The 25,097-nt window shown below is 44.1% G+C and overlaps 1 protein-coding gene across 2 annotated transcripts; it reads right to left on the reverse strand.

The window, feature by feature from the left end:
• Window positions 1-1,597: 1,597 nt before the first annotated feature.
• Window positions 1,598-25,097, reverse strand: ASB16 (ankyrin repeat and SOCS box containing 16). 2 transcript variants are annotated; one of them, XM_056549055.1, is made up of 5 exons: window positions 24,985-25,097; window positions 17,896-18,163; window positions 9,586-10,078; window positions 7,250-7,363; window positions 1,598-1,992 (listed from the first exon to the last, which is right to left on the reverse strand). In XM_056549055.1, the coding sequence occupies exons 1-5, from the start codon at window positions 25,088-25,090 to the stop codon at window positions 1,807-1,809; spliced, it is 1,167 nt and encodes a 388-aa protein (XP_056405030.1). In that variant the 5' UTR covers window positions 25,091-25,097; the 3' UTR covers window positions 1,598-1,806. The 2 variants fall into 2 exon arrangements, with proteins under 2 accessions (XP_056405030.1, XP_056405029.1); XM_056549054.1 differs by lacking the exon at window positions 24,985-25,097 and adding an exon at window positions 20,869-21,250.

Raw genomic sequence — 25,097 nt, forward strand, 5'->3', positions numbered from 1 at the left:
ATACAGTCGGCAATAGTGTCAGATTTGCGGACTCTCCGCGGACCCATTCAAATGAATGGTAGCATAACTCACAGCGGGAAACCCGCTGCTAGTTACTAGCGTGTGAACGCACTCTAAGGGTACGTTCACACGCGCAGATTTTTTAGCGGGTTTTCCGCTGCGTATGTGAAAGGGGGCGGGCTCTTCTCGGCTGTCCGCAGCAGATTTTTCACGGTGGAATTTACGCTGTGGAAAATCCGCCACAGTCCCTACTGACTTCAATGGGGCTTGCGGCGGTTTTACCGCAGTGTACATTCCACCGTGGAAAATCGGCTGCGGACAGCCGCGAGAAGAGCCCGCCCACTTTCAAATACGCAGCAGAAAACCCCGCTAAAAAATCTGCGCGTGTCAACGTACCCTTAAGCAGTCTATCTGAACACACAGACTGCAGTGTAAAGCATGGGGGTGGGAAGACAACCTGAACCTCGCATTAAAAGGGTGATGACAGACAACTTTATTTCATAAGTAAAAGGGGGCGGCTCAACCTATCAAATAATGTAATAGGGGTGCTACTAACAGCGAAAACATGTAATATAGCACAAAAAGAAAAAAGGAATTTTTTGAAAGTGCACACCCAAAAGGAAATCAATAAACGAATATATCTTTATTTTAGAAAAAGGCACATGTATATAACTATAAGACAACAAGGACATCTAAAAACAATTAAAAAAGCTCACAAGTGAGCAAAGCACAACATGGGGAGGGGTAGCAAACCGCAGACGGAGGAGCAGCTGGAAGTCACACCCCTGAGGAAGTCACCGTGGTGTGAGAGAACGCGTGGGATCCTGTCTGTCCTGTCCTGCACAATTTATCCAGCTGCTCCTCTGTCTGTGGTTTGCTACCCCTCCCCATGTTGTGCTTTGCTCACTTGTGAGCTTTTTTAACTGTGCCTTTTTCTAAAATAAAGATATATTCGTTTATTGATTTCCTTTTGGGTGTGCACTTTATGCAGCGATTCCTTTTTTCTTTTTGTGCTATAGGACAGACAACTTTAGACGCATCATAAACTATGCAGATAAGCTGGAGTCATTGACCAAAGCTAAACAGTAGGTAAGCAATGCCTAAATCTAGTAGCCATTTCTGAAAACCATACTGCTTCTGGGAAATTCTACTTTTTTTTTTTTTTTAAATCAACTGATGCCAGAAAGTTAAACAGATTTGTAAATTACTTCTATTAAAAAATCTTAATCCTTCCAGTACTTATTAGCTGCTGAATACTACAGAGGAAATGGTTTTCTTTTTGGAACACAGTGCTCTCTGCTGACATCATGACCACAGTGCTCTCTGCTGACATCTCTGGCCATTTTAGGAACTGTCCAGAGAAGGAGAAAATCACCATAGAGAACATATGCTGCTCTGGACAGTTCTTAAAATGGGCAGAGGTGTCAGCAGAGAGCACTGTGGTCATGATGTCAGCAGACAGCTCTGTGTTCCAAAAAGAAAATAATTTCCTCTGTAGTATTCAGCAGCTAATAAGTACTGCAAGGATTAAGATTTTTTAATAGAAGTAATTTACAAATCTGTTTAATTTTCTGGCACCAGTTGAATTTTTAAAAATAGTTTCCACTGGAGTACTCCTTTAAGTCCCCTTTTTCACCCTTTACTACATGCATTAGAGATGGCATAAGAAAGCCTCTATTCCGGTCATACAGAAGCTGAATATTCCTGGGCTTTTTGCCATCCCAGTATACAGTAAGTTTTTCTTTTGGACACACCAGTGCCATCTTGTGGACAGTTCACTGTGCAGTTGTTCCTAGTTTACAAAGTTTAGTGGATGATTCCCTCTGGAAACAGCAGGAGGTATGCAGTGAGGGTAGCCGGTAGTCCTAGGTCTGGAATTGCCCGGTGGCACTGCCCATTATATAGTTTCCTCACAGCGCAACGTGCGAGGTGCTGGAGACGACGAGGCTGATTTGCCACTTGCTGGACGGACTCGTAAAATGCGAGATGTTCCTGCAAACAAAGAAGATGTTGTTATGGGACTTAAGAATAACCAGCATGTGGCCATGAATCTTGGGTAGAGCTATAGCTGGGAAAGCTAGGTGACAACTAATTCGGCACAGTTCTAGCTTTTGGATTAGAAAGTTATGGCTCATTTTGTCTAAAAACAGTGCCACCCTGTTCCCAGGTTGGTTGTGGTATTGCAGCTCAGCCCTCTTCACTTCAGAGCTGAGCTGCAATACCAGACAACCCATGGACATCTGTGGTGCTGTTTGTGAAAGAAAGCAGCCATGTGAGCAGGGTATTGTCAATGGGCACGGTCAAAATTAAAGGAGTACTCCAGTGGAAAACTATTTTTTAAAATTCAACTGGTGCCAGAAAGTTAAACAGATTTGTAAATTACTTCTATTAATAAAATCTTAATCCTTGCAGTACTTATTAGCTGCTGAATACTACAGAGGAAATTATATTATTTTTGGAACACAGAGCTCTCTGCTGACATCATGACCACAGTGCTCTCTGCTGACACCTCTGCCCATTTTAGGAACTGTCCAGAGCAGCATATGTTCTCTATGGGGATTTTCTCCTCAGCAGAGAGCACTGTGCTCGTGATGGCAGGAGAGAGCACTGTGTTCCAAAAAGAAAATAATTTCCTCTGTAGTATTCAGCAGCTAATAAGTACTGGAAGGATTAAGATTTTTTAATAGAAGTAATTTACAAATCTGTTTCACTTTCTGGCATCAGTTGATTAAAAAAAAAAAATATTCCACTGGAGTACCCCTTTAAAAACTTTTTATATGTTGTACATCTTGGCAAAACGTTAAAGGGGTACTCCTCCCCTAGACATCTTATCCCCTATCCTCTAGATGTCTTATCGCATGGGGGTCCCAGCTGCAGATCTCTGGGCAGCACCTGGTGTTCCTTTAGAATGCTGGGTGCGGGGGCTCATGATGTCACGGCCACGCCCCTCAATGCAAGTCTATGGGAGTCCACGGTGTGGCCGTGACGCCACGACCCCCGCTGCCCGCTCCAAGCATTCGGAACAAAATGTTCTAAACGTTGGTGCAGCAGAGTGCCCCTTTTACATTTCTAATATACTTAATAAGAAAAAAGTATTTCCTTCTTCTAGAAGCCATAATTTCTATAAAAGACCACTAGGGGTCCCCATACAATCCAGAACATAATCCTGCCCAGCTGCAGCATCATCTTTGTCCCAGCTGAAGCACAGACTGGGACAAAGCAGCCAACAAGTGAGGGCAAGACTAACACTCGTCTGTGCTCACTCCTGTCCTATCAGACTGCAGCATGAAAACAGAGAGGAGGGGGTTACAGGGCAGCCTGCAGTGATTGGATGAAGAGACCCAGCACAGCAGACTCAGGGAGGAAGTGAATGCATGGTGAGTGATGCTGGCCAGTGGAGTACCCCTTTAAATGGTGCATGGCCTGTGATAAATGTGCGGCTAGTGCACATTTTTGTGAAATTTCACTTTGAAGCACAACTTTGTATGACTCCTTCTCTGAGACTTTTTTCACCCGTGCGACTTTTTCTTTCTTTTTTAAATGCTGTCTACATAAGTTTTGTAAGCCAGGTCTGGGCTGGTGTATTTTATCTTTTATAAGAAAAGTCACACGTCATAAATATCTTACCACTGCAAAGTGAAAAATAGTATGTGTCTAAGTCAGTTTAGTCAAACTCCTTTTAACAGAAAGCGACACACTCTTTGCACAAGGTTGACAATTCTGCAACAAACTTTCACTGAAAAACTGAAAAACAGTGTAAAAAGCTTGATAAATATCCCCCTATGTTTATCTGTGATACGATCGGTACATTTTCAGTTTATGAGCAAGAATGTTCACATTCACTAACAGCAAGCAGTGATCTTAAGTTGTAAGGCATTAAAGGAAGTACACTGCACAAAAAAATAAAGGGAACACTTATACAACACAATGTAACTCCAAGTCAATCACACTTCTGGCACCCTGTGCTCTTCACAGATGAAAGCAGGTTCACACGGAGCACATGTGACAGACGTGACAGAGTCTGGAGACGCCGTGGAAAACGTTCTGCTGCCTGCAACATCCTCCAGCATGACCGGTTTGGCAATGGGTCAGTAATGGTGTGGGGTGGCATTTCTTTGGGGGGCCGCACAGCCCTCCATGTACTTGTCAGAGGTAGCCTGACTGCCATTAGGTACCGAGATGAGATCCTGAGACCCTTTGTGAGTCCATATGCTGGTGCAGTTGGCCCTGGGTTCCTCCTAATGCAAGACAATGCTAGACCTCATGTGGCTGGAATGTGTCAGAAGTTCCTGCAAGAGGAAGGCATTGATGCTATGGACTGGCCCGCCCGTTCCCCAGACCTGAATCCGATTGAGCACATCTGGGACATCATGTCTCGCTCCATCCACCAACACCACGTTGCACCCCAGACTGTCCAGGAGTTGGCGGATGCTTTAGTCCAGGTCTGGGAGGACATCCCTCCGGAGACCATCCACCACCTCATCAGGAGCATGCCCAGGCATTGTAGGGAGGTCATACGGGCACGTGGAGGCCACACACACTACTGAGCCTCATTGTGACTTGTTTTAAGGACATTACATAAAGTTGGATCAGCCTGTAGTGTGGTTTTCCACTATGATTCTGAGTGTGACTCCATATCCAGACCTCCATGGGTTGATAAATTTGATTTCCATTGATAATTTTTGTGTGATTTTGTTGTCAGCACATTCAACTATGTAAAGACGAAAGTATTTCATACGATTAGTTCATTCATTCAGATCTAGGATGTTATCTTAGTGTTCCCTTTATTTGTTTGAGCGGTGTATATTAGTAGGTTTCCTTCTGTTCTATAGTGACTAATAGGATTGTCTCTTTTCGGTCAGGGTTCACACTACGGAATTTACGATCAGAATTCTGTTTTGAAAATCCACTCGGAAATTCTGGTGCAGCAGAGTCCCATTGATGGCACTGGGATTCCACTGCACAGTGCACACTGTGGAGATTTCGAGGCGACCTTTCCGCCCGGAAAATCTGCTCAATGTTCTGGTGGATTTCCGCTCCTCAGACATTCCCGTCTATGAGGGGAGACAATATCTGCGAGATCTACCAGTGACTGTCCACCTGTAGCAAAACTACAACTCCCATCATGCAGCATTCACAACCTGTAGCACTCCAGCTGTTGCATAACTACAACTCCCAGTATGCTCGGACAGCCTTAGGCTAAGTTTCCACTTGTTTTTTTTGTGGCCCCAAAAAAGCAAGACAAAAACGCCACAGCATTGTCCTATGTTTGGTGTTTTTTTCTTGCATTTTTTCTGGCGTTTTTTGTCTTTGGGTGGAAATTGCATTTTTTGGCCCCTTTAGGAGTTTTTTTTTTCAAAATTTGTTGGGTAAAAATAAATAAATAAATAAAATAAAATAAAAAAGAAGAATGCAGTAGTGATGACATTTTTTTTTTAACAAAATTAATATTTTTTATAACAAAATATAAAAATTTTTTTTTTATCAAGGATCAATTTATGTGGGTGGACAAGGCACTAAAAATGCCTAGGAATAGGAACTACTACTCCATGATGGGAGTAATAGTTCCTGTATTAACAGACAGATCGCCCTGACACCCGATGCAATTGTCCTATTTATTGCAGAGATGTGGAGCGGCTCTATAGAGCGTTTGCATCTCTGCTCTGTACTCCAAGCCGGCTAGTGATGGGAATAGAAATTCACCTCACTCATTCATATTTTCTGCCCAGAGGGAAGGGAGGGAAATATGAATGGTGAGTGGCCGGAGTACAGAGCAGAGATTCGAACGCAGGAGAAAGCCGCTCCACACCTCAGGGATGAAGGACAAACGCAGCGGGTGTCAGGAGTGACACCCACTGTGATCTGTCCTTAACTGCAGGTACTACTGCTCCCAACATGGATCACACTTTGCTCCATGCTGGGAACTGTAGTACCTGCATTAATAGACAGATCGCAGCGAGTGTCACTCCTGACACCTGCTGTGATCTTTCTGTCTAATGTATAGACGCGGCCACTCTTCTATGGTCCCCTGCACTACCGTGTATATATATATATATATACACCTATTCATATTTCCTGCAGAGAGTTGTGATTGGCTGGAACCATGTGGCCAATCACAGCTCTCTGTGGGAAATATGAATAGGTGTATATATACGGCAGTGCAGGGGACCATAGAAGAGCGGCCGGCCGCATCTATACATTATCCAGAAGGATCGCAACAGACCCAGGGCGATTAGTACAGGTACTACTACTCTCATCATGGAACAGTGTGTTCCATGCTGGGAGTAGTAGTACTACCTAAAAATTGTATTTAAAAAAGTGAAAAACACACACACATATTACATTTTTATTATTGTCGGCTACATTTTTAGTGCTCTGCCCGCACATATAAATTGATCCCTGTTTAAAAATGTATGAACATTTCATTATATAAAGATAAATTGTTAAATACAATCTTTTCCATCACTACTGTATCTTTTTTTTAATATTTTTTTAAATGGTACCCTAAGAAATTTTATTAAAAAGGTATCTTCATCACTTTTTTGGATCGCTAAAGTCCAAAAAAAAATAAAAAAAACACAAAAAAAATACCAAAGTTAAAACCCACATGTCGTTTGTCTTGATGTTTTTTTACTCCCATAGACTTCTATGGGAGAAAAACGCCACAATGTCTGGGGAAAAAAATGCCATAGGCTCAACATGCTGCAACCTTGCAAAGCCGCCAAGGAGCTAAAAAAAAAAAAAAAAGAGTGAAAAAACACCAAAAGGATCAAAAAAAACGCCAAACTGAAAAATGCAAAGTGGAAAAAGAATATTGCAATTTCCCATGGATTTATAGTTAACATTTGGCCGCAGTGTTTCTTTGGACAGTTTTGGTTTTTTTATGGGGGAAAAACACAAAAAACCAAGTGGAAACTTAGCCTTAGGGCCGTGTTCCTCGACCTGGGGCTCTCCAGCTCTTGCATAACTACTTCTTATCATTCCTGACAGTCTTAGTGCAGTGTTCCCTAAACAGGTAACTTTCCAGCTGTTGCAGAACTCCAACTCCAAGCATTCCCTTACAGTCTCTGCAGTCTTTGGCTGTCAGGTCATGCTGGGGATTGTAGTTATTCAACATCTGGAGAACCACATGTTGGGGAACACTGATTGAAGCTGTTGATTAGTGGTAGGTGCCATGTGCTTTGCCTATGGTACCAGTGCCTGATTTTGGGTTTATTACAAAAAGATAAACAAAACCCGTCTTTCTTACCTCCCTTACTTCCGGGGGCACCGCTTCTACCCAGAAATCCCCTGCTGGTATTCGGTCATACGAGTTGAGAAGGATCTCAAAGGCCAGAGGTGAAGCGGCACAGCATCGCCACATCTGTGGGCACAGTACAGATATGAGAATTTACAAAATATCCATTTATACTTCCACTGGACTCCCAATGTTTCCCAACCAGGGTGGCTCCAGCCTTTGGCTGTCCGGGCATGCTGGGAATTGTAATTTTGCAACAGCTGGAGGAACGCTGTTTGGGAAACACTGGCCTAGCATAAAGCAGAAAACAACTGAACCACTGTATGACTGGCTTCCCCCACCAATCTGCAGAAGTAGTAGTGGCATGAATGAATATTGTGCCACTACCACTATAAGAGCCAGGATTTGTAATGCATATGGGGGCCTCCTGACTCTCTCCCTGACAGATGATGTTGGGAGAGAGAAGGATCAGGCATGTTGGAATACAGCCAAGGTAACCTGTTGCTATTGGTGCCTGGCAGGATCTTATCCCTGCTCTCCTTAAAAAAATAAATAAAGAAAACATGTACGCTCAGCTAAACTGAGCATGCATGTGAATAGAGAGATAGGGAAAAATAGATATTGACAAAGCTAAAAGTTATCTAATATGTATGCCCATATGTAAGTCAAGTATTTAAGGCAGTGTTTCCCAACCAGGGTGCATTCAGCTGTTGTAAAACTACAACTGCCAGCATGCCCGGACAGCCAAAGGTTATGTTGGGAAACAGTTATATAGGGTAAGGGTAACATTTATACCTTGGAGAGGGTAGGACCTGGCCTGGTTGTTCTGATCCTTTTTTTTTTACAAGTCTTCCCTATCCAAAAGAACGTCATTGCAGGTGAACAAAGGGTGGAGAATTGGGTCATAGCAGGGGTTAAAAAAGATCTGACCCTTCTATTGTGGATGGCATAACCCGAAACTATAATAGCAGGCCATGTACTTGATAACTATTTCTAGGGGAGACCCTCTAGGCCAGGGCATCTTTCTGGCATCTCATAGGTGAAGCTGTGACGCTTATTTCCCCTTTTTCCTATACTAGTGACCTGTTGGCTTGTGGTAGCCCCCTACTCTACAGAGACCCCCTTAACGCAATACTATCAAATATAAATACAGTGTTTGAGAGATTACATTCCATCAGCATAACAGAACTTCACATCAAACTCCAAAAATGGTCTGGACAAAATTATTGGCACCCTTAATATTTGGATGCACACCAAATGTGGATAGGTGATAAAGGTTTTCAGTGGCCAAACAATTGTAATATTACCAACCCAGCTCTGCTACATTTGTGCGCATTGAATAGCATATATAATTAGAAGTCTACATAAACCATGTGGACAAGCTAAAGCAGTTAAAACCAGTTTTTTAGTTATAACTGGTTTTCCCTAGTGAAAACTAGTTTTGACTAAATGCCTTTGTGAAAACTAGAATTGACTGCCTTTTCCTAGTTAGGCGATGTCGCACAACCAATAAGGGTACGTTCACAGGAGCAGATCCCCAGCGCGTATTACACTGTATGCTGCCTTTACAGGTGCCTGCTCGGAGCAGCAATACGCCGCTACTAGAAGACACACTGCGATGTGTGATATACTTGCACATTGCGTCAGCTCTCGGCCTAGCTCATGGAGCAGGGGGAGCGGCCGCGATGTGTGCGAGTACACCGCTTCAGTGTGTCTGCTTGTAGTGGCGTATTGCCGCTCCGATCAGGCTCCTGTAAAGGCAGCATACAACGGTCCTTCAGTGGCGGATCTGCAGCGTAATACTCGCTGGGGATCCGCTCGTGTGAACCTACCCTTAGAATGCTTCTCAAGCACCACGTGTGAGCTAGGTGAACTCTGACCTCAGCGGAAACAGTTTGAACTGAGTCATTTTGATAAAACTAGTTTTCTCTACTTTATACAAGTTTCAATTGACATTTGGTTTTTGATTAGCAGTAAATTCTAGTTTGTACGAAGGTGTTTAGTAAAAACTGGTGTTTCAACAAAGGCGTTCAATAAGAACTGGTTTTAACTAGGAAAAAAAAATGCCAATTCTAGTTTTCACAAAGACGTTCAGTCAAAACTAGTTTTCACTGGGGAAGAGCAGTCAATACTAGTTTTTACAAAGGCATTTAGTCAAAACTAGTTTTCACTAGGGAAAAGCAGTTTTAACTAAAAACTAGTTTTAACTGTAACAGATGCACATACTACATCTACATAGTATTTTGCATAATAGATGCTACTCATCAGAGCTGAGTTTGTCATCTTGTGAATCATTTAATAAAAGCTCATCTAAAATTCATGGATTTGGAATGACAGTTCACACTGACCTTGACATTAGGGGGCGCTGCGCCGTGATTGAGTAGCGTCTGCACCAAGTGATGGAGATCTTCATCAGGATAATCTGTGCACACCTGCAAAGCACAGTCCAGAGGCGTGTAACCAGCACTATTGGTCACATTGACAGATGCCCCATGGTCCAGCAGCATCTGTACCAGCTTTAGGTGGCAATTGGAACTGGCATTGTGCAGGGGTCCGTGGCCCTTCTTCCCTGGCATCCTGGCATCCCCTCCGGCTTTCAGGAGCATTTCTGCCACCCTCAAATAGCGAGCGTATTGGTGAGGGGAATCGCAAGCAGCGCAGGCTGCATTCAGAGGTGTCTCACCCTCGCGATTGCGGGCACACGGGTCAGCACCAAGGCTCAGATATAAGGCCACATGTTCTTCCAGGCCTCGTACAGAAGCCACATGTAGCGGCGTGGCACGGGTGTAATGGCAGGGAAGGCTGACCAGGGCCCCGTATCCCAAAAGCAATTTTGCACACCTGAAATAGAGCAAGGAAAATGGATGTAATAGTTATATATATATATATATATATATATATATATATATATATAAACCAGGTCGATGTATCCAGTATATCTGTTAGGGAAAATTGCTCTGTTATGCAGCATTTAGTGGAACATGGCGTCTGATGAAATCAGAGACGTACAGAATTTTTTTTTATTATGAAGCTTGATTGGGTTTTTAATATTGTACCCACTGCATTGCCCTCTTTCTTATAGCTTCCTCTACAGATGGCTGAACAGGGGGCAGGGAGAACGCCAACAGCCACATCCTCTGCTCAGCAATGTCTGCTACACTGTATAGCAGTGTTTCCCAACCAGTGTACCTCCAGCTGTTGCAAAACTACAACTCTCAGCATGCCCGGACAGCCAAAGGCTGTCCGGGCATGCTGAGAGTTGTAGTTTTGCAACAGCTGGAGGCACACTGGATGGAAAAAACACTGCTGTATAACATACCCTGCCTGTCCCAGCAGTGCTGTACTGGGAGAAAACACCACTAACAGTAGTAGTTGTCGGTAGGAGTAACAGGACAGGCTGTGTATAGTACGAGAGACTTTGCTGAGCAGAGGATACAGCTACCAGTGCATCCTCTGCTTATCCTACTGTGGTGTCCCTGTACAGGACTTGGTCCTGTCCCTTTGCCTGGAGTCCCCTCGGCCAGAGTCCCTCCATGCTAATGGGCTCTCCTGAAGGGCTAACCCCTAGTCGCCTCTTAATATTGTAATATTTAATGTAAATATTTATATATCTAATTAATCTAGGATACCTCTGTATAGGACCTTAGAGGTCACGTGCCTTTAATTTATGTTATGCTATGGTTTAAGGACCTTTGGGTCATGTGAGATACCCAGAGTTCCATGGGTCAGGACTGACAGGTTTGGCTATCCAATGAGCTTTGTCCCACCCCTTAATATATAAGGGTCTGCTGCCACTAAATTTGCTCTCTTAGTTCCGGACTATCAAGCAGCACTAATCTCAGCACAAATCATCAATTCAAGCTAGGCCTGAAGCCTTATCTTCCGCAGCCACTAAACCGCGAGTCATCCAGCTCAAAACTACTAAAATCCTGTGTGACTACTGCAACTCCATTATCTTAAAATCAGTAGCACAGTGGCTAGCAAACCAAAGCTCATTGTACTAAGAAGTCCCAGCAAACCTGTGAGGAACCTGAACTATGGACCTCTATACAAAGACTGTTTTGTTACCAGCGGTTGCATAAAATATGCAGTAAAGTTTATTCCGGTTTTCATCAATATCTGCTGTGGACATTATTTTTCCCTGCCGTTTGTGGGACGGTTGGCAGTAGGACCATTACCCTAAGGAAACCTCACCCTGGCGTCACGACAACAAAGGGTTAATACCAATACCCTACACTACCACTCTGCAACACCCAAGACACCATTACCCCTCCAGAGTACCACACTACCATACTGTACACTGCATCCAGTAATACAGGCGCTAAGTATCTCCAAACCAGGACCACATATTACCACCACATGGTGACTACACCCTGTTACAAATTATACATTTTTTTCTCATTTCCCTAAATAATTGATGTAAATAAGTCAGCATAATTCTCATGTTATCAACTATTAAGAGTACAATTCAATATTATTGTACAAAGATGAGAACAGTATTTTTTTAAACATAAAAAACTTTTTCAAAACACTTTATAGATTGTAAAGAACTGAAAATTGTCATTTGTTGTGTTTGCAGCTTATTTACCAAAATCAAAAGTTATTTCAATCAAACTTTTAACTACATTTTAACTTTTTAAACATTTTAACAGGTCACATTACATTTTAACATAGGACCCCTTATTTGATAGCAGCTTCACAAGTCTTGCATCCGTTGAACTTGTGAGTTTTTGGACAGTTTCTGCTTGAATTTGTTTGCAAGATGTCAGAATAGCCTCCCAGAACTGCTGTTTGGATGTAAACTGCCTCCCACCCTCATAGATCTTTTGCTTGAGGATGCTCTCATGCATGAAGATGATTTTATTACAGAAAGCATAGTTCTTCCTTCTGTACTAGGGAAGAAAGTGGTCAGTCAGAAACTCCACATACTTTGCAGAGGTCATCTTTACACCTTCGGGGACCCTAAAGGGTCTGTCCAGCTCTCTTCCCATGATTCTGGCCCAAAACATGACGTAGCAGCCTTGTTGGAACAAGGTGGCCGTCCACCAACCATCCACTACTCAATTCATCTGGACCATCCAGGGTTGCACGGCACTCATCAGTGAACAGGACTGTTTGAAAATTAGTCTTCATGTATTTTTCTGCCCAATGCAGCCATTTCTGCTTGTGAGCATTGGTTAGTGGTGGCTGAATGTAAGGTTTATGCACAGTTGCAAGACTCTGGAGAAATCTACACCTTGATGTCCGTGGGACTCCAGAGGCACCAGCAGCTTCAAATATCGATTTGCTGCTATGTAATGGTATTTTTACAGCTGCTTTCTTGATCTGATGCATGGATCTGGCAGAAATCTTCCTCAATGTGCCTTTATCTGCACAAAGCCGTCTGTGCTCTGAATCAGCCACAAATCTCTTAATAGGGCGATGATCACACTTAAGTTTTCTTGAAATATCTAATGTTTTCATACCTTGTCCAAGGCATTGAACTATTTCCCTCTATTCGGCAGCAGAGAGATCCTTTTTCTTCCCCATATTTTTTGAAAATTGTGTCTTTTTAATAATGGGGAACACCAACCTTTAGTAGTTTTTCCTTATATTGGGCTCCCCGGGCAATCTAATTATCACAGATGTCCGAGATTGTTTTCAGTGATCAAAAGAGCCTGAGACACAATGTCATTCATGAGTTACACTGAAAAACAAAATATTTTATCTTTGTGACACTTAAATATCATTTACATAATAATTTGGAACAGGGTGTATATAACACAAACTTACTATTACCAAATAATACCTCAACACCAGGACCACATATTACTGTGACGTCCCAGTACAGGTACACGTTCCTGTATTACCTGTAGGCCCTGTCAGGTTGAGTCCCTCAGTGACCTGGTGGCTCCCCTTCAGGGACTCCCCTTGTCTTCCTGTTAATTCAGTAAAGGTACATACACCAACTTTAAGAGCATATACAGGATCCTTATGTCTACATAGTATACAGGATCTGGGGAGGTCTCAAGGACCTGTGAGTAATCCTGTCACATGTTATGCAGTTATATGATTTGTTGTCACATGTATTTCCAGAGAGCACCAGCTTTAACCTATGACCCACAGCTTGACCAATGGGCTTTAGTTCAGCCCCCACTATATAAAGGGTGGCCATCTTTAATTCACTCTCTTTGAGTTAAGTGCTCATTGCTACAACATCTAAGTCTTTGCAGAAGCTGCTACCAGAGAACCCAGGATAAGTGTTCAGCATCTGGTGTACCACAAAGCTACAACTCTCCAGTAAGTCTATAGGTCTATGTCTGCTGTCACTGAAGTTAGTCAAGTCTAGTTACAAGCCAAGTTTATTACAAGTATTGGTCCAGCAAGCTTAGAGGTCCTCTGGGTACTGGCCACCTCTCTGGGAATTCTGGCCTTAGCTGTGAAGATAATTACACCTGTCTTCTACTCAGTAAAGCCTCCGTTTACCCTCAACTGGTTGTGGACTCTTTATTCACTACTAGCCCATGGGATAGTGGAGAATCCGAGCATGTGGTGTTCCAGAACCCGAAAACCACACTGGTGTCACAAACACATAGGGGTTAATACCATCCGACCCCCGGGGTTAATAACATCTGATCCCAACACTCACACTGCAACACCCGTGGCCCCGCCACTCACCACAGTGGCACCCCACATTACCATCACATAGTAACTATATAACACCGGTTCACATATATCAAAGAAGACCTCAACACCAGGACCACATATTCCCACCACGTGGTGACTATATAATACAAGCGTACTCTTACTAAAGACCTCAACACCAGGACCACATATTCCCACCACATGGTGACTATATAATACAAGCGTACTCTTACTAAAGACCTCAACACCAGGACCACATATTCCCACCACATGGTGACTATATAATACAAGCGTACTCTTACTAAAGACCTCAACACCAGGACCACATATTCCCACCACATGGTGACTATATAATACAAGCGTACTCTTACTAAAGACCTCAACCCCAGGACCACATATTCCCACCACATGGTGACTATATAATACAAGCGTACTCTTACTAAAGACCTCAACACCAGGACCACATATTCCCACCAAATGGTGACTATATAATACAAGCGTACTCTTACTAAAGACCTCAATCCCAGGACCACATATTCCCACCACATGGTGACTATATAATACAAGCGTACTCTTACTAAAGACCTCAACACCAGAGTCAGATATTACCACAACATAGTGACAGGATAATTCCACCATACTGTTACCGAATCTGCACTAGATCCACGTATTACAAACGTATAGTGATTAACTAATACGGTTATTGAATAAAACCACTATACAAAGACTAATTTTACCCCTATAGAGGGCTCATATACTGGTAGGTACCTGTCCTACACAGGCTCTGCAGACCATAAAAGTGGTTAAGTTACCTCCAGTGACCACAGGGGGCATCTTCTCTAATCAGAATAGTTCACTTTATGTGCCGGCTGGTATCCTCAAACCTAAGTAAGAGTTCCAGACTGATGGTGCCTCAGAGGGTTTTGGTGACCCACAAAATAATTTCCTTTCGTGGAATCAACATAGTGCTTTATTAGTGCCCTCCACAAAAACAGTCCCCCAATAAAGTAAAAGTGCCCTCGTGACAATTATAGAGCTAAAATATCACCTTAGTGCTACCGCACAAAGCAAATTGGCTCACTTTGTGCCTCCTCAAAGTAATAGTGCCCCCTGACAACTAAAGTGCTACTTTAGTGCCCCAATAGTGTTTCCTTAGTGCCTTAGCACCTCCTTACACTAAAGTGCCCCACACACAGAGTGTCCCCATACGGCCCCACAAAACATTATTACTTCCATTGTAGTATTAACAGAGTACTAGTCCCCTCTACACAGTGATAGTGCTGCCAGCACAGCTTAAGTGCCCACTTAATGCCCTTTACAATAATATTGCTCCCTTAGTGGCATTATCATACTTACGTGTCCCACATACAGTTAAAGTGGCTCCTCAATATATATACAGTGACCCCCCGAACTACGATGGCCCCGACATATGATCATTTCAACATACGATGGACTCTCAGAGGCAGCATCAACATACGATGCTTTTGTATGTCGGGGCCATCGCATAAACGGCTATCCGACAGCGCAGACTGCTTCAGCTGCCACCGGATAGCCGTTTAATGTGCCCCGTGAGCTACGGTGATGGTCACTCACCTGTCCTCGGGGCTCCGGCGCGTCCTCTTCGGGATCCCCTCCATTGCCGGCGCTCTCCATCACGTCGCTGCGCACGCTGTCCCGTCATCCAATAGGAGCGGCGTGCGTAGCGACGTGATGGCGGCGACAGAGAGCGAGGATGCCGGGGAAGCAGAGGCCTTGCCGGAGCGTCGGGGACACCTCGGGGACGCGGCGACAGCGATGGAAGGCGACATCCAGGGCAGCGGTGACGAGCGGTGACAGTCCGGAGCAGCGGGGACAGGTGAGTACAACTTCCTCTAACAGTGCTCTACAACCTGCGGACCTCCAGATGTTGCAAAACTACAACTCCCAGCATGCCCGGACAGCCAACGGCTGTCCGGGCGTGCTGGGAGTTGTAGTTTTGCAATATCTGGAGGTCTGCAGGTTGGAGACCACTGTCCTATACATTGCACGGATCCCTCAACATACGATGGTTTCAACAAAGGATGGTCCATTTGGAATGGATTACCATTAGAGATGAGCGAATTTACAGTAAATTCGATTCGTCACGAACTTCTCGGCTCGGCAGTTGATGACTTATCCTGCATAAATTAGTTCATCTTTCAGGTGCTCCGGTGGGCTGGAAAAGGTGGATACAGTGCTAAGAAAGTCTCCTAGGACTGTATCCACCTTTTCCAGCCCACCGAAGCACCTGAAAGCTGAACTAATTTATGCAGGATAAGTCATCAACTGCCGAGCCGAGAAGTTCGTGACGAATCTAATTTACTGTAAATTTGCTCATCTCTAATTACCATTGTATGTTGAGGGACCAATGTACATCTGACTGGCAGGTAATATCCTTCTGTTAGGCCGGGTGAATACCCATACCATACCTACAACGCTCACAACTTGCTTCACACTGTGTATTCCAACTTATGGATGTAACAAGACTTTGAAAACCTATATATGCACATTACACTGGACATTTAAATTGGCACAAATCTAGGTGGCATTATCTGTGTATGTATCATCATTTTATGCAACTATATTTGACCATATTTGGTTTTACCAGGTTTTATGATATAGTGTGCTATATGTATTATATGTATTATATGTATTATATCTGTAGCTCAGATAACAGGCAGTCACATTTTATCTAAATAAAGTATAATTCATTATGTACAACCAGCTACATCCCCAGTCTTACATTCCCAGTTCACCCTATACCTTGAGGTCTGAATCCTAATACCGTTTTTATCCTTTGATTTTTGGCACTACGGGTATAGTGCAACTCAGTACCTCGGTATAAGGCATAGCATCAATTATAGTGTGTAGCCACCCGAACGCTCAGCTTTTTCTTGAATATATATATATATATATATATATATACAGTGGTCCCTCAACATACGATGGTAATCCGTTCCAAACGGACCATCGTTTGTTGAAACCATCGCATGTTGAGGGATCCGTGCAATGTAAAGTATAGGACAGTGGTCTACAACCTGCGGTCCTCCAGATGTTGCAAAACTACAACACCCAGCATGCCCGGACAGCCGTTGGCTGTCCGGGCATGCTGGGTGTTGTAGTTTTGCAACATCTGGAGGTCCGCAGGTTGTAGACCACTGTTAGAGGAAGTTGTACTCACCTGTCCCCGCCGCTCCGGACCGTCACCGCTGCCCTGGATGTCGCCTTCCATCGCTGTCGCCGCGTCCCCGGGGTGTCCCTGATGCTCCAGCAAGGCCTCTGCTTCCCCGGCATCCTCGCTCTCCGTCGCCGCCATCACGTCGCTACGCACGCCGCTCCTATTGGATGACGGGACGGTGTGCGCAGCGACGTGATGACGACGATGGAGAGCGCCGATGATGGAGGGGATCCCGAAGAGGACGCGCCGGAGCCCCGAGGACAGGTAAGTGATCGTCAGCGGACCACACGGGGCACCGTAAACGGCTATCCGGGGGCAGCTGAAGCAGTCTGCGCTGCCGGATAGCCATTTATGCGATGGCCCCGACATACAAAAGCATCGTATGTTGATGCTGCCTCTGAGAGGCCATCGCATGTTGAAATGATCGTATGTCGGGGCCATCGTAGGTCAAGGGGTCACTGTACTACCTAAAAAAATTTACTAAATACTCACCCCAACCCCATAATACGCAGAGCAGCTCAATATACAGCCGGTGCTGACAGCAGTCACAGCACAGACAGGTGTGAGGACTTTACTACATCACGATGACCTTTGTCAAGTCTCGTAGGTTGCAGCCTGAAGCCCCTGCAGCCCACCATTGGCTCCCTGCTCTAGTACGGTATTCAAGAATAAGGGGTTAGTTTAAGCCATGTAAATCTTGTGTATGCCCATTATAACAATGTCTCCACAAGTTATTGCTAATAATACTGGATGTTCTAGTAATCACCAATCGAACATTACCCACAATCATCATGGCTGCTCTTCATATGCCCAGCATCCTCCCATACTAGGTACTTACTCCAGTGTTTCCTTGGTGGTACATAGGTGGAGGGGCGCTTGGCCATCTTCACTCTGTAGATTGGGGTCAGCTCCCCGACTCAGTAACAGTTGAGTACACTCGGTATGGCGGCCCTCACAGGAGTCATGAAGGGCACCACGTCCACCTGCTAGAGTGTTGGGGTTTGCTCCACGGCATATCAAGTGACGTACACATTCCGAATAACCCCGACCGGCAGTGATACGCAGAGGACTGGTGTGTGACTTCTTAGGTATCAATGAAAAGAGGCCTGGAAAGAAAGCAAAAGAAATATCAGTACTACCTGGAGGAAGTACAATCCTTAGTAATGGCTTCATGGTTATATGGCGGCATTATGGCTGCAACACCTAGACCTTTAATGGTTCTACTGAACTGGGCTTAGATCCATATAATGTATCGTACCAGGGACTGCTGATCATTCTTAAAGGAATTGTACAGGACTAGGAAAACATGGCTGTCTTTTACCAGACCTAATACAATACCGTATTAGCTTGAATAAGCAGTGTATGAAGCATGTGTAAACATACCCAAACTGGACAGCCAGCACGTGGTTTAGCCCATTGTATGCGGCTAATATGCACCATGAACCGTGACATAGAAAGTAATAACCTGCAGCATTCATCCGAGGTTATGTTTAGGGAAAAATCCACCGTGTGAACATGCCCTTATGCCCTTATGTCTGAGGTTCTTCTGACTCTTTGGAATAGTGATTTTGTAGAGAGGTATTTTTAGTAGTTGAAGTTCCTCCCTCCGGTTAAAGGGGTACTTCGGTGGTCAAGGTGTTTTTCGGTTTGTGACTTACCCTATTTGTTTTGTTTAATTTCTATTCTTGTTGTTTAGGCTACCTTATTTACGTTCTTTGTTGTCTTTTTATCCCCCACTTTGTTTTCCTATCTTTGCTTCTATTTCCTGTTTCTTGCTGTGCTGAAAACTACAAATCCCAGCATGCCACATGCCTTGCTGGTTTGGGGCGGCTCCATTTTTTGGTTTGTTTGTTTGTTCCGCCCTTTACCCATCCTACCCATCCTTATACACAGCACACTAATATAATCAGCCTTGGTTGGGATACACTGTCATACACACACAAAAGGGACTACAACTCCCAGCATGTGTCATTCAGGAGTCTCCAGTCTGTGGTATAACACCAGCATGCTACCTCTGTAGTCTCCTGGGGGTTGTAGTTCACCACACCTCTGTAGGGTATACACCAGTGTTTCCCAACCAGGGTGCCTCCAGGTGTTGCAAAACTACAACTCCCAGCATGCCCTGACAGCCTTTGGGCATGGTAGGAGTTGTAGTTTTGCAACAGCTGGAGGCACACTGGTTGGGAAACACTAGTGTAACATGATGTGTATGCTGAATAGGCTAGAACAGTGTTTCCCAACCAGTGTGCCTCCAGCTGTTGCAAATCTACAACTCCCAGCATGCCCAAAGTCAGTCAGGGCATGCTGGGAGTTGAAGTTTTGCAACACAACAGCTGGAGGCACACTGGTTTGTAAACACTAGCATACACACACACAACAGGGACAACAACTCCCAGCATGTGTCATTCAGGAGTCCCCCCCTCCCCCTTCACATATAGAGATCATCCCCAGTATGAGATTTATTCCCCTGCAGTCCATACATCCCCAGCTCGTGCACCTTCTCATCCTCCCCTTCAGATATCACTTATCTTCTCTGTGCAGACCTGTGTCCTTAGAATACAGAGCAGGGGGAGGGGAGGAGCTGTGTACTCAGCTGGATGAGATGAGGGGGCGTGGCTTATTCCTCTCATGCAGACAGAGAAGAAAGAAAAAAAAACTGTGACATCTTGTCCACCAGAACTGTGGACAACGGTAAAGGAAAACCCTCTGAACTACAGAACTTCCTGCCCAACAAACAGGTAAGAAACACACATACATGCTGCCAAAACATATAACACATGTATATTGCAAAAAAACTAAACTTACAAAGAAGATGCCATATAGTCAAAAAAATTAACCACCGGAGTACCCCTTTAAGCTTTGATAGGACGTCATACAGATAGATAAAGAACCTCTTTTGGAGGCAGGGTTCCTCTATATCTATCAGTGTCCCATTGATCAGATTTCACAACCACCATTGCATTATACAGTAATGTTTTCTGCAAACTGTGTCTCCAGATGTTACACAACAACAACCCCCAGCATATCTAGGCATGTTGGCAGTCGTAGTATTGCAACAGCTATAGAGATGCAGGTTGGGGGTCTTTGCTCCATATGGTACATTCATAACGCTACATATCACAATTACATTAAAACGCAGAGGCAATCTAGGGGAGAATACCCCGATAACAGAGGGGCACAATTCTTTGGAATATATCACACCCAACAAAAAGAATCTGTATAAGGCATAAGGAGGGCACCATAGACGCCTCTGGGTTCATGGAGGTTGCCCAATATATATATATATATATATATATATATATATATATATATATACACACTTCTTCATGTAAGGGTATATATCTATGTCATATCTATCTATCTATGTATATATCAATCTCATATCTATCTATCTACATATCTCATATCTACGGTATCTATCTAATATCTATCTATCTCATATCTATCTACCTATCTATCTATCTCATATCTATCTATCTATCTATCTATCTCATATCTATCTATCTATCTATCTCATATCTATCTATCTACCTATCTATCTATCTCATATCTATTTACCTATCTATCTCATATCTATTTATCTATCTCATATCTATTTACCTATCTATCTCATATCTATCTATCTATCTATCTAATATCTATCTACGGTATCTATCTATCTCTATTCTTGCCTCCTCTATGTCTGGGTATGTTCCAGCATCCTTGCAGCTGGCGTTTCTTTATGGTCACGATAAGATGTTTAGCAGATTTAACCCTTTATATCCTAGAACCCTTTATATCCGTGAACAGATCATCCCAGATTCTCTCTCACCCATTTCCGGGGACCACTGGAGCTCCTCGCTGACTGTCTCCACCACCACTTCCGCTGAACCATCTTCTTTGAATATCCCTTTAATCCTATCCACGTCTCCTGTGTATAGGGCATTATGAATGGCAATATCCCGGCAATATTGGCGTCTTCGGTTGGCAGGTGGGTTCGAGGGCCGGCTGTCAGCCAACAACCTTCGGGTCAGACACTGACTTCTCACCGCCCTTCTCCGTTCTTCGTCCTCCAGCTGTTCTCGCTGCTGTTGCAGGGCTCGTAGGGTGGTCGCCGTGTAGGGGAAGGTCTCTTTGGCCATTTTACATGGGTTTTTACATTCCCTTCCAGTCCTGGAAGTCAGAGCCTCATTGCAGAGAGAGTCAGTGAGAGAGAGGAGCGCCATCCTATTTATAACCCAGGCATCTCTGCTTCTCCACATGGTAAACATATTTTTGCAGTGTCACCTTTCTGAAAATAATTATGGGGTCGCTTGTCCCTGTCAGGTCTCTTATTGTGACCGTCACTGTGCGAATGGAAGAACAGTATCTGAACATATAAAAGATAAGGTGTTGAATTGCCCTCCAGCTACAAATTATTTGGCAAGGAAATCATAGAGAGAGTAGGACTTGGGGTCTAGTCACTATGATGATGCTGGTTCAGGTCATTACACTCATGGTCAGGACATTCAACTGTATCATGCCACTAGGGTGTGATCCTATTATGGCCATCCGTATGCAGAAGGACCCTTGTTCAGTGTTATTCTCCTCTGTCAAAGAAAAAAAAATCCTTCTTGGAGCTGACAATTTCCCGCACTTTTTCATGTTCCTGTTTTAGCCCACGCTGTAAGGATAGCTGCTTGCTTGTAGAAACCACACTTCACTATGGCCTAGGTGTCTGTGTGCCTAGCAATAACAGAGCCAGGGAAGGAGGGGGGGGGGGTAAGGAAATGTCCTTTTTATTCTTCTGACTTATTGCTGCTCTTAACTGTGAGCATGTCCTGAAGATGCGCTTACGGTTAATCGCTATAACGTTGTCTATTAGGCTGAAGGGATAGTCAATACTGAATGTGGGGTTTGTGCACCAGAGCTGCATTTTAGTCCCAGTCCGGCCCTGGTGTGGAGGGTGGAGGCTAGCCCATCTGGTCTGATCTTAAAGAAGAGTAAGTGTCGAGGAAATGGCAAATAAAAAAGTTACTGTTTGCTATAGGAGTCAGGAAACACAGGGCTGCAGACTGTTCAGAGGGCCCATACTTACCCTTGTCTACCATCAGAGCCTACAATGTGTCCAAGAGCAACGCAAAGAAGCAGCCTGCTCTGATTGTTACATTGTGCTAAACGCTGCGTGTGCACATCAAATTGGAAGAAGATGATCTGGCAGAGACAGTGTGATGGTCAATGTTCTGCTGGGAAACCTTGGATGCTGGCATAAATTGGATATTACTGAAAGGGGTGCACCCAGAAATTTTAGGTGTGTGGGGGGGCACGGTGCTGGGTCACAAAGACTGGCAAGTGATTCATACTATATAATGTATCAGGCTAGTTTAATGTCTAGTCTAGGGCAGACTTACAGTGACCTGGCTCATAACCATATTTGTGAACTTTTGAGAAGGGGTATCATGGAGATACATAAGGGCAAGTAGTGCATGTCGCATGCCGCACAATATTTTTTCTTATGCCCTGCCTAATTTTATGCCTATATTGCGGCACCTTCTGCCCAGGGCCACATTAAGGCTATGTTCACACTTCGGAATGTCCGTGCTGACATTCCGGAGACTGCAGGCGTCCGCATAATATGCCGGCACTAGAAACGCATGGGAATGTGCCATCTCATAGACGCCTATGCAGTCCATGCAGAGTCCTCAGAAAGAATGAACGTATTTACATCAGGGGAATTGCCAAGCATCTTTTAGGGAATTACCAATGATACCACTATTAAATGCACAAATAATTCCACCACAGCATGACCCCTACCATGACACCATGACCACTACAGACTATAAAGTTCTTATTAGAGATTACAATGCATTTATATGCTCATACCACCAGAACTTACAGCCACAACTTATCTCTGCAGAACCTGCCAGACAAACATCTTAGGCTCCGCATTTTAGGCAGGGTTTCAAACAATAATAATCCCGTCCTTTGGTGTCACACACAGTAAAGAAGGTGGGTAGGTGGGGAGGGGTTATGTAGATATATATCAGATTAGATATAAGATATATAGATTGCTTCAGTAGGTAGTTTCGCTCATTAGGTAGGTGCTCCTGTGGTGTCCCTGTACAAGACCTGGCCCTGTCCCTTTGTCTAAAGTCCCCTCAGCCAGAGTCCCTCCATGTCAATAGGGCTCTCCTGTAGAACTAACCCCTAGCCGCCTCATATAAATTGTATTTAATGTGTGCATATATATATATATATATATATATATATACAGTGACCCCCGACTTATGATGGCCCCGACATATGATCATTTCAACATATGATGGCCTCTCAGAGCCCATCGTATGTTGAAGGCAGCCTCGACATATGATGCTGCTGTGTGTCGGGGCCATCGTACAAACAGCTATCTGACAGCGCTGACAACTTCAGCAACTGACCGATAGTTGTTTAATGTGCCCCGTGTGCCCTGTTCTGCCTCCTGTTACTCACATGCTGTCCTGCTAACTCACGCAGGCTTCCACTGTGAGCTCCGTGTAAGCCCCGCCCCCCAGTGCAGCTATAGCCAATAGCCTGCAGCATCTTGCTGCAGGCATCCAATGAGCTGCTCCCCTTCCTTTCCTATAGAGCTGTAGTCGGCAGGATCGTAATGGAGGACATTCTGTCCCCCCTGAAGGTATTTAAAGAACTGTACAGTACTGTATGCGATGTCACACATCACATACAATACATATACACACTATACACCCCATACATCAATGTTTTTCTATCAGTGTGCCTCCAGCTGTTGCAAAACTATAACTCCCAGCATGCCCAGACAGTCAATGGCTGTACATGCATGCTGGGAGTTGTAGTTGTGCAACAGCTGGAGGCACCCTGGTTTGTTAAACACTCCCCATACACTCCACATACAATGGTCATCCCAGAACCAATTAGCAGTTTCCCATAGAGATATGTATTCAACATACAATGGTTCCGAGGCCCCAGAACCAATTACTATTTTTACATAGACATGTGTACTCGACATATGATGGTTTCAACATATGATGGTTCTCCTGGAACCAATTAATATCATATGTTGAGGGACCACTGTATATATATATATATATATATATATATATATATATATATATATATGTTATATAGGAATACCTCTGTATAGGACCTTAGAGGTCACATGCTTTTAATGAAATTGTACTTCGGTTTAAGGACCTTTGGGTCATGTGATACCCAGAGTTCACTGGGTCAGGAATGACAGGTTCTGCTGACCAATGAGCTTTGTCCCACTCCCTTAATATATAAGGGGCTGCAGCCACTAAATTCTCTTTTACTCTCTTGTTCCTGCACTATAAAGCCAAGCACATCTCATCATCTCATCAGCACCAATTCAAGCTAGGCCCAAAGCCTAAGAATCCACAGCTACAAAACTGTGAGTTATCCGAGCTCAATCTACTGAATACTGTGTGACTACTACAAATCCCATTCTTCTAAAAATAGTAGCACAGTGGCTAGCACCAAAGCTCATTGATCCTGGAGTCCCAGCAAACCTGTGAGGAACCTGTACCACGGTTATCTCTCTCTCTCAAAGACTGTTATGTTCCATACCATTGCATAAAATATGCAGTAAAGTTACTTCAAGTTTACTTCATAAAATCTGCTGTGGACATTCCATTATTACTCCATGCCATTTGTGGGACGGTTGACGGGAGGACTATTACATTGAGGAAACCGCAGCCTGGCGTCACGACAATTGAGGGTTAATACCAATATACCCTACACTATCATCACAACACCCCAGACACCATTACTCTCTCTCTCTCCTGGCACCACACTCCCCTATATGTAGTTGTCCCCAGTATATAGTTTATCTCCTTAGTAAGCTGGTGCCCCCAGTAGGTAGTTTTCCCTATTATGTAGTTTCCTTCAGTAGGTGGTTGGCTCCCTGTAAGTAGTTTGTCAATAGTTTGCCCACCTGTAGGAAGGTCCCTTCTTCGGGTAGTTTGATACCCTGTATGTAGTTTGCCCCATGTAAGCCTCCCCTTTTGAAAGAACCCCCTCTTAAGGTACTCCCCCTCCATATATTGG

Source organism: Hyla sarda, chromosome 12 (assembly GCF_029499605.1).
Source record: "Hyla sarda isolate aHylSar1 chromosome 12, aHylSar1.hap1, whole genome shotgun sequence".
In the NCBI taxonomy this organism is placed as follows: domain Eukaryota; kingdom Metazoa; phylum Chordata; class Amphibia; order Anura; family Hylidae; genus Hyla; species Hyla sarda.

Coding starts and splice junctions, on each gene's coding strand:
- ASB16 (XM_056549054.1), bottom strand. CDS start 21,178: ATGGCCAAAGAGACCTTCCCCTACACGGCGACCACCCTACGAGCCCTG. Junction 18,164..20,868: donor CCAGTGGTCCCCGGAAATGG/GTGAGAGAGAAT, acceptor CTTTCTTTCCAG/GCCTCTTTTCATTGATACCT. Junction 1,993..7,249: donor TGCCCCCGGAAGTAAGGGAG/GTAAGAAAGACG, acceptor CTTTGTTTGCAG/GAACATCTCGCATTTTACGA.